At 49.8% G+C, this 9,682-nt stretch overlaps 1 protein-coding gene across 1 annotated transcript; it reads right to left on the reverse strand.

Moving 5' to 3' along the window:
* Nucleotides 1-6,708: 6,708 nt before the first annotated feature.
* On the reverse strand, nt 6,709-8,989 carry LOC144175233 (uncharacterized). The gene is made up of 2 exons (XM_077704337.1): nt 8,237-8,989; nt 6,709-6,938 (listed from the first exon to the last, which is right to left on the reverse strand). Exons 1-2 carry the CDS (start codon nt 8,987-8,989, stop codon nt 6,798-6,800), a joined length of 894 nt encoding a protein of 297 aa, XP_077560463.1. The 3' UTR covers nt 6,709-6,797.
* Nucleotides 8,990-9,682: the final 693 nt, after the last annotated feature.

Here is a 9,682-nt window from a genome sequence, read left to right on the forward strand (position 1 = left end):
CGCACTCTCCTCCGCTCACCCCCTCTCCTCTCCGATAGCGAACACTCTCTCGCGAGGGGCATTGGATTGGATTCGATTGGATTGGCTTGGCATGGGTTGGCTTGGCTTGGCTTGGCTTGGCTTGGCTTGGCTTGGATAGGATTGGATTGGATTTGGATTGGATTAAAGTGGATTGTGTTGGATTTTGTTGCGTCATAGCCGCGGCAGACGCACTGGCACCGGTGCGTGCCCAGGTGAGAGCGAACACTCTCTCTCAACATCTGCGGGTGTGCGGCCCAGCGCGCTCTCACTCCACCGGTGGGCGGCGCTGCGCGCGGTGCTGCGCATGTGCAGTACTCTCCCTCTCCGCGGTCTCCTCTCCTTCTGGCGCGCTGCGCATATAACCGGTGGGCCGCTCTCGGGCGGCCTCTCGGGCGACGGTTGCTCTCCGCTTGCGCTTGAACCCCCCCTCAGCGTCGCATCACACCAGGGTTCCCGCGAGGGGAGGTGGCGTAATTTTTGTTGTAGGTGAGAGCGGGGTTCATCCCAAAGATATGCGTCAATAAAGTTCGCAAACGAGGGAGAAGAAAAAATGTTGATGAAGCAGCAAACTGACGAATTTTTGTAAAAACATTAAAAATGAACAACTGGGTAAACAGAACCCTGGGTAAGCTAAGCATTGCACCAAGGAATTCGAGGATATTATAAACTTGAGATTATTTTTTAACTCCCATTGCCTGCTGATGTTCCTGGTTGTAGTGGTTTTAATCGTAGTCATACAAAACCCAATTGAAACTAAGCATTGTACGGTACTACAATCAGAGTAGCGAAAAATTTTAAGAGACTACAATTTTTAAAATATTTTTAAAATTTTTGTGACATGTTCAAGTTCTATTTTTAGCAGTTCTAATTGGCCCGGGAGTTAACCAGGTTCCTAATGCCACCTAATTCTGGAACGAAGAATATTTCGGTGTGGATGCGTGTATTGGTTAGGTTCTTATCACTAAAGAACACCTAGATTATTATTGCGAGTATAAACTGTATCTTCACCTTTAGGACGTTACAAACACTCGATATTTTATTTTTATTTGCTTGTCAATGTGGTGAGCCTTGTCAGGCTCTTACAGGAAGTGAACGCTCGCTGCGCACTACGTGCACGGGTATAAAATCTGTACAGTGCGCAGGAGTACAAGGGGTACACTGCACATCGGCACTCACTGAGCAGAGAAAAAAAAGAAAAACACTAAAAATCAGCCACATTTTTGCAAAAACACGAAAAAAAAAGAAAAGACAGGCTAGCGCTTTCTCAACTGTACGGTATAATAATTAGCACGCAGTAGTTGGTAAAATTACCACGCAGTAGTTGGCAGATGGGCATTATGTAAGAATACTAGAGGATATCTACAATGGGTCCACAGCTACCATCATCCTCCATAAGGAGAGCAGTAAAATACCTATAAGGAAGGGTGTCAGACAAGGAGACACAATCTCTACAATGTTATTCACAGCATGTTTACAGGAAGTATTCAGAACGTTGGATTGGGAACAGGTGGGAGTAAGGGTTAATGGAGAATACCTCAGTAACCTCAGATTTGCTGATGACGTTGCCTTGCTAAGTAACTCGGGGGACGAATTCCAAAGCGTGCTTTCCGCACTGGACGAACAGAGTAGAACCGTGGGCCTGAAAATTAATATGCAGAAAACTAAAGTAATGATCAATAACCTCGGGACAGCACAGCAGTTTGAGATAGGTGGCGAGGCAGTGGAAGTGGTAAGCGAATATATCTACTTAGGCCAAGTTATGACCCCAGATCCCAACCATCAGGCAGAGATAATTAGAATGATAAGAATGGGGTGGGGTGCATATCGCAGACATTCTCAGATAATGAATAGCAACCTACCATTGTCGCTGAAGAAGAAAGTGTATGACAGCTGCATCTTACCGGTACTCACCTACGGGGCAGAAACCTGGAGGCTCACTAAGAGGGTTCAACTTAAATTGAGAACGACTCAGCGTGCAATGGAGCGGAAAATGATAGGTGTAATATTAAGGGACAAGAAGAGAGCGGAGTGGGTCATGGAACAAACACGTGTTAAGGACATATCAGTAGAGATTAAGAAAAAGAAATGGACGTGGGCAGGGCATGTAATGCGAAGGCAAGATAACCGCTGGTCATTAAGGGCAACAGAGTAGATCCCTAGAGAAGGCAAGCGTTGCAGGGGGTGGCAGAAAGTTAAATGGGCAGATGAGATCAGGAAGTTAGCGGGGATAAATTGGTCACAGTTGACACAGGACCGAGGTAATGGAGAATAATGGGAGAGGCCTTTGCCCTGCAGTGGGCGTAGATAGGCTGATGATGATGATGATGATGAGGATGAGTTGGTAAAACAGTTCATAATAACTTCGTTCAGCATCTTCTAACAGAAAAATCAATAGAACACTTGAAAACGTGACACAAAATCTGGTAAAGCAGAGAGAGAAAGTGCAAAATCAAAAGCATGCGCAAAAGAACAGGTTACAACATGCTTGCCGTGTAATCTCGGCTACATTAACTACAAAAACCGAATGAAAGAAGGAGCAGTTTACAAACGACTTTACTGTTACAAAAACCAAGTGAACTAAAATTCTGCATTCTTAACAAAGGCGTCAACCTATTGGTATTGACAACGCCGGGTTCCAGGTTTCAGTCGACGTACCACAGAATAAATGGATACTTGAATGTATTTATACGCGTGTTAGGTTACCTTACAGGTTTTTCATTGTTGGTCCTTGTCGAGTATCGATGTGGAGGTTTACTGCAATGACTTTTCTTGATGTTATAACCGCGTGATAGAAAACGTAAATGCACTTCATAGCAGCACCACACAACGACGTGACAACAAGATTGGAATGCATACTAGAATGCGCAATGAAGCTACACAGTCGTGTCTAGAATATTTCGAATAAATAAAACGGAGAGCCTTATTTTGATTTTTTTTCAAATTTGTGTATAACATATTGTTGATGTGGGTTCGAAACTATACTGCCGTACTCTAAAATGGGTCTTAAAAGTGTTTTGTAAGCTGTTTATTTGACGTGAGGTGGTGCTGCCGACAATTTTCTACGGAGGAAGCACAAATGCGTGGATGGTTTGGTGCGCGTGTTTTCAATATGGGCATCCTTTCTCAATGTGTGCGTCCAGGTTATGCCTAAACACTTTACAGTGTTTGCTCGCGGCACTTCGGAGCCATTCAACGGGTAGTCAAATTCTAAAGGTGACATTTTCGGGGTTATGCTCACACAGTGTGATTTACTATAGTTAATTTTTAAATCCCGGGTGTCACACCGACCAGCTATATTACCGAGTGATGAATTTAGTCTTAATTGGTCCGCAGTATCACGCACGCTTGAATAAATAACACAACCGTCAGCAAACAGTTCCACGCGTCTCGAACGCAGTCATCAATGTAATTAACATATACCAGCAAAAGCTAAGGGGCCCAAGGCGGAACCCTGCGGGAAACCTGAAAAAACTTAAAGACGTTCAGATTCCGATTTGTTGATGGCAAACCGTACTGACTGCGGTTTGATACATAAGCTGTTACCCATGATCATATCTGCAAATTTAGGCCAATTGACTTGAATTTTCCAGTGAACCTGCTTACAGGACACAGTGAAAGGCGTTTCAGAAGTCAATAAATATTGTACCAACTTGTAGTGCAGAATTTATTTCTGAAGAAATCACGAGTTATTTCTATAGGCTGAGTCACCGTGGACGAACCCTTGCGAAAGTTATGTTGTTTTAGGAAAATCAGGTTCTTTTATTCTAAGTAATTTAGTATTGCTTTGTTGAGAATGGGTTCCATCAATTTTAAGCAACGACTTGTGTTATCTATTATTGAGAGCCGTTGGCTTGGCTGAACTGAAACAACTCGTTTTTTTATTTAACTGATTATCTTTACAGGGTGGCTCGCGCGGCCCATCGGGGAGCGCTCTTCTTGCTCTCTGCGGCGGCGGTGCGCGGGTTCCGCTCGCCTGCTCGTGTTAAGGCCTGAATACATGGAGCGAATATGCGACGAAAAGTCGACGAACAACGCACGGCGGCGTCCGCCTGACGCGCGGCGCGGAAAAAACGTCGTCTGCCACCGATCTGCCGAGGACAGATAAGTTCGCCCGGCGTCGACGGCACCGGAAGCGGCAAACCAACAGCGTACCAAAACTAGCCAATCAGGAGGTCTCGCCGCTCGCCCCCATTTCCGCCTGCTCCGCTTGTCTGCGTCGTCTGCTGGGCGCACGGCCGGACTCGACTCTCCTCCTCCCGCGCTCCCCTCAGGGAGCACTGGAGGAGAGTCGAGTCCGGCCGTGGCTGGGCGTGATGTTCACCGTTCACGTCGGTGCACACACTCGAGGTGCACACAACGAAGTGGCGGCGACCTGTGCAGCTGGGAATGAGCGACTGTACATGAGCCGCTTTCGGCTACTTCACGGCCACCCAAACACCCACCGCTCGGATGCCTACCTAACGTGTTGGACGTCTCTGATGCGGTAGCGGTCATTTGGAAGCTTCTCGGCTATGACGTACGGTCCCTTGTATTTGACCTTAAGTTTTCGGGATTCTCCGCTCACTGTGGGTTCTCGCTCAACTAGAACGATGTCTCCCGGTTGAAACTCAGACGGTTCAGCCCGCTTCTTGTTGTAACGTGTTTGCTGCTTATGTTGGGCCTCACGAATGTTTTCCGTTGCTCCGGCGCTCTTCTCCTCCAACTCTTTGTCGAAATGTTCTGTGAGAGCGTCCTCCACGCAGCCACCCGTAATGCTCCGTGATCTGAAGTTAAACAGAAGTCCAAACGGCGTAGTCTTCGTGGCCTGGTGCACGGTGTTATTAATACCCCACTGCACCTGAGGCAGTGTCGAGTCCCAGTCCCGACCGTCTTCTCTTTTGGTTATGCTTGCCACCGCCGGAGTTATCATGCGGTTGTACCGTTCCACTTGACCGTTTGCTTGTGGGGTGGCAGTTGCAGTCTTGACGTTCGTGATTCGAAAGCTTTCACACATTGCCCTACACTTCACACTAGTGAATGCAGTCCCTCTATCGGTGATTACCACATTCGGTGGCCCGAAAATGCTAGCAATTTCCTGAAGAAACAGCACCGCTGGTCCAGCCGAAGTGTTACGAACAGCTCGCAACATGACGAACTTTGTAAAGCCATCAACAGGCACAATTATGTACGCGTTGCCCGACTTGCTCCGAACAAATGGGCCAAGATGATCGATGTGGATCGTATGAAATGGCTTGTTCCCCTTCTCGATGCTATGCAGCTTGCCTGGTTTTCTTCCGGCGGGCGTCTTGTGGAAAAGGCATTCAACGCAAGCGGCTATGTATCGCTTAACGTAGCGCCTCATGCCTGGAAACCAGTAGTTCTCTCTTAACGTTGACAGGGTCTTATCCACAGCGAAATGCCCGATGTCGTCGTGACAAGCCTTCACTACCCTCCAACGTGTCTGACTTGGGACGACCCAGAGGAGCCTTTCCTGTGAACCTCCGTCTTGAAACTTCTTGAACACCTTGCCGTTGTGCAACTGATATTCGCTTTGCACGCGCCGATCTTCTTTCGTGAGGCATTGTTTTTTTTCTTCTAACCTCTCCTTCAGTGCCATTATTTTGGGATCGTGAACTTGCGGGATAGCAAGGCAGTCTTCTACTTCCACGCACGTAGCGAGGATCTGAATGCCGCCAACGACATCGGTCTCTTCGGGAGGGTCGTTTGGTGAGCGGCTGAGTGCGTCGACATGCGCCATGGTCGTGCCCTTTCGATACTCAACATCGAAGGTAAACTCTTGCAGTCGAAGCCACCACCTGCCGATCCGAGGTAGGAATGTTCGTTTACTCATCGTCGCCCGCACGGAATTGCAGTCAGTCACCACTCTGAAGTTTAATCCTATTAGGTAGGACCGGAACTTCTCCAGCGCCCACACAACTGCCAATGTTTCCAGCTCGTAGGAGTGGTATCTCTCCTCACACTCGGTTGTCCGTCGGCTGGCGTACACGACGGGATGGAGCTGCCCGTTAGCTTGCTCTTGTAAGAGAATAGCTCCCAGCCCATCTCTGCTGGCATCTGTGTGAACTTCCGTTCTTGCGTCGAACGAGAAATGAGCCAAGATAGGCTTTTTGATTAACCTCTTTTTCAGCTCGGCGAACGCTAAGTCTTGTTCTGCACTCCACTTCCAAGTTTCGTCCTTGGAAGTCAGTTTCGTCAAAGGCTTAGCAATAGTGGCGAACCCCTTGACAAATCGTCGGAAATAGCTTGCGAGTCCCAGGAATCGGTGGACCTCGTGCACATTTGTCGGTTTCGGAAATTCAGCTACACACTGAAGTTTGAGAGTTCCTGGTTGCACCCCTTCAGCAGAAATGTCGTATCCAAGGTACTCGACTCGGTCGCAGAAGAAGTAGCACTTACTCAACCGTAGCGTCAGTCCCGCTCTTCGTAGAGCCTCCAAAATCTTTCGCAGGTGCTCGAGTCCCTCGTCTACAGTTGTCGTTGGGAGCAAGATGTCATCCATGTAGGCGAGTGCCACAGAGTAACGCAGAGGTCCCAGAACCGCGTTGATCATCCGCTGGAATACCGCTGGGGCGTTGGCCAACCCAAACGGCATCCGGACGAACTCGTAGTGCCCGTCAGGGGTGACGAACACTGTCTTGTGTCTGGACGCCTTTTCCATGGGGATCTGGTAATAACCAGACGCCATGTCGAGACTCGTGAAGAAGCACTTTCCGCGGAGGCGGTCCAGCTGATCATCAATTAGTGGCAACGGGTACCTGTCCTTTTTCGTCACACGGTTAAGTGCACGGTAGTCGACACAAATCCGCAGTTCTCCTGTCTTCTTTCGCACGAGGAGAATAGGGCTGGCGTGGTCGGAAGTCGAGTCGACAACGATTCCCGCTTGCTTCAGTTCTTCGATCATCTCTTTCGTGTGAGCCCTCTCTGCGAAGGAAAGTCGGTAGGGACGGAATCTCACTGGCTCATCTGTCGTCAGCTCGATCTTCATTTCCGCTGCACTGGTCTGCCCGATCTCCGAAATGTTGCGTGCGAAGCAATCGCGATACTCGTCGATAAGGCATTCCAGCATTTTTCGCTGGTGCGGAGTGACGGCAGGTCCAGTTTTTATCTCTTCGCGTGGCATCGGCTGTCGCTGAGTGACCTGTACGTTTATTTCTCGCTCCGGCATATCGTCTGGATAGCAGATTTCCGCTCGTGCTACCCGCTCGTGTTCATTGATGTCCAAGTCATGGTTTGACATGTTCATGATGGGTAGGCGTGTCTCGTACGCCTCGTCGACAGTTACGACGCAGCGTGGTATGCAGTGCTCACGTCCTTCCTGACACCTGAATTGTGCGTCGACAAACACATCTGTGCTGGGCATGCCACCCGTGGCGTAGAGCTTGACGAATCCCACATACTTCGGCGGAACAACGGTTGACTCCTTGGCCCACAGGCAGACTGAACGTTGGGGCAGATCGGGGATCTCAATGGAACGCAGCGTGTCGTCGGTTTCATGGACGTTTTCGCGCTCCTCAAAAATCCTGACTGTCTGTCGCCGCCTTACAATCGTTACGTGAGGCTGTTCCGTGAACGGCTGCCCAACAAGTAGTGGTATGGACTGCGAGCTGCTTGGTACCACGTACAGATGAACGTCCGCTGTCGCTTGGTCGACCGTGATGGTAGCACTTGCTTCGCCGCAAGGCGTCACACATCCTGATCCATACCCTCCAATAGAGAGCGGTTCTTTGAGTTTCGTGTAGGAGATTTCCAGCCGTTCTGCATCTTCCTGACGTAGGGTTACGCACTGGCACCCCAAGTCGACGTAGGCACGTATTTCATGTCCGTTCAGTTTCGCTGGCATGAAATATTTCTCGTTCACTGCTTCGGTAGCGCGGAAGTCGGACTTCACAACGTTTTGAGCGACGCGCGGCTCTCGTTCCTTCTTCGCTCTGCAGTCTCTCGTTTCGTGGCCCACTCGTCCGCAAGCGCCGCATCGCGCTTTTCGTTGGGGAGAGGGGCAATGGAGAGACAAATGGCTGTATTCGTTGCAGTTGAAGCACAGCGGTTCCCCTTTCTCGTTGGAGAGAGGCTTCTTCCTCTGTCTGCGTGAGAGGGAGTGTCGGCGATCGTCGGCCATGTTGGCTCCGGTTGCCTTGGTAAGGTGATCGGCCCCTTCGAAGAGCCCCTTTTGATAGTCGGTGAAATGCTTGGCGTTTTGGCGGGAAGCCGACGAAACTACGTTTCCTAGATGATCTTCTAGACGCTTGAGACAGTGAAGCAATTCTTCGGGAGTATCGTACGTGCGAACGCTCACTGCTCGAATTGTGTCTGGATGGTTCAGGCCGGTGATGATGTACTCGACACAGCCTTTCTCACTGATATTACACCGGCGAGCCTTGGCGAGCTTGTCGTAGTAATAAGATTCGATGGGCTCACCTCGCTTGCGACAACGGGCTTCCATTTCACGGTGGAGGCGTTGCATTCCTGATGCCGACGGAAATGCACGCTTTAGTTCGTCTTTCCACTGCACCCACGTTTTGTCCACTGATGACAGGGAATCGTACCAGGTCTTGGCCGGGCCTTCCAATCTGCATAGTGCGTTGCAGGAGGTCAGCCTGTCCGACCAACCGTAAATGTCAGCCAAATCGTCGACTCGCCGAATCCACGCGACGACGGTCGAGCAGCCTGATGAAAGAGGATCGAATGATGGCACCAGACGCGAAGTCTCTGCCGCGGGCGTAACGGGAGTGGCAGCCGTCTGTTGCGTTTGAAGGAGCGCCATACCGTTTATCGCTTCCCTCACGGCTGCCTGTACAACTGCTTGGATGACGGCTGCCATGTCCATCGCCGGCTGTGGTGTCGTGGAGTCACTCGGGACTTCGTTCTCGGATCTGGTGTCGCCGCGCGCCCCGTCGTCACCGCTGGCCTGGTTCGCGCCATCTTCGTTCGTTGTCGCTGAAGATGCTGCGCTTCGCGTCACAGGCCCCATCATAACTGCAGGGTCTCTTCTCACGTTCGAAAGTTGTGATTATATCCCGCTTCTGAACTGTTATCTATTATTGAGAGCCGTTGGCTTGGCTGAACTGAAACAACTCGTTTTTTTATTTAACTGATTATCTTTACACGGTGGCTCGCGCGACCCATCAGGGAGCGCTCTTCTTGCTCTCTGCGGCGGCGGTGCGCGGGTTCCGCTCGCCTGCTCGCGTTACATGATCGCACCTGGAGCTGCTCGGTTGACTCGGCGGCGTCATCCGCGTCATCCAGCGGGAGCGCCGTGTACACTTGTTAGTGAAATAGGAGTGTACATTTGTGCCTGGAGTTTGTGGACGAGCTTATGGAAGGGAGTGATTTTTGCGCAAAATCAATCCTCGGGTAGTGTGGCCAAACTGAAGGATGCCGTGAGGATTGCATACAATAATGGAACTAGCTTTTGAGCATATCGTCGAAGGAGAACTTTTGATATATAATAAGGACCGACACTTTTCTTGGCGTCAATCTGCTAGGGCAAGTTTAGAATGCCTGACTCTGTCACCTGTATCCCTGGCATTACTGAGAGGTGCGTTGTCGTCGGTGTTGCTACGTAAGGAACACGTGTAAAAACAGATTGGAAATAGTTATTAAAGCAGTTTGCAATTGATTTTGCGTCGTTTACAACGAAACCTGGTACTTCTAATGTGATGAT

This window comes from Haemaphysalis longicornis, unplaced genomic scaffold (genome assembly GCF_048455015.1).
Source record: "Haemaphysalis longicornis isolate Haplotype H1 unplaced genomic scaffold, Haemaphysalis longicornis Haplotype H1 scaffold_3, whole genome shotgun sequence".
Taxonomy (NCBI): domain Eukaryota; kingdom Metazoa; phylum Arthropoda; class Arachnida; order Ixodida; family Ixodidae; genus Haemaphysalis; species Haemaphysalis longicornis.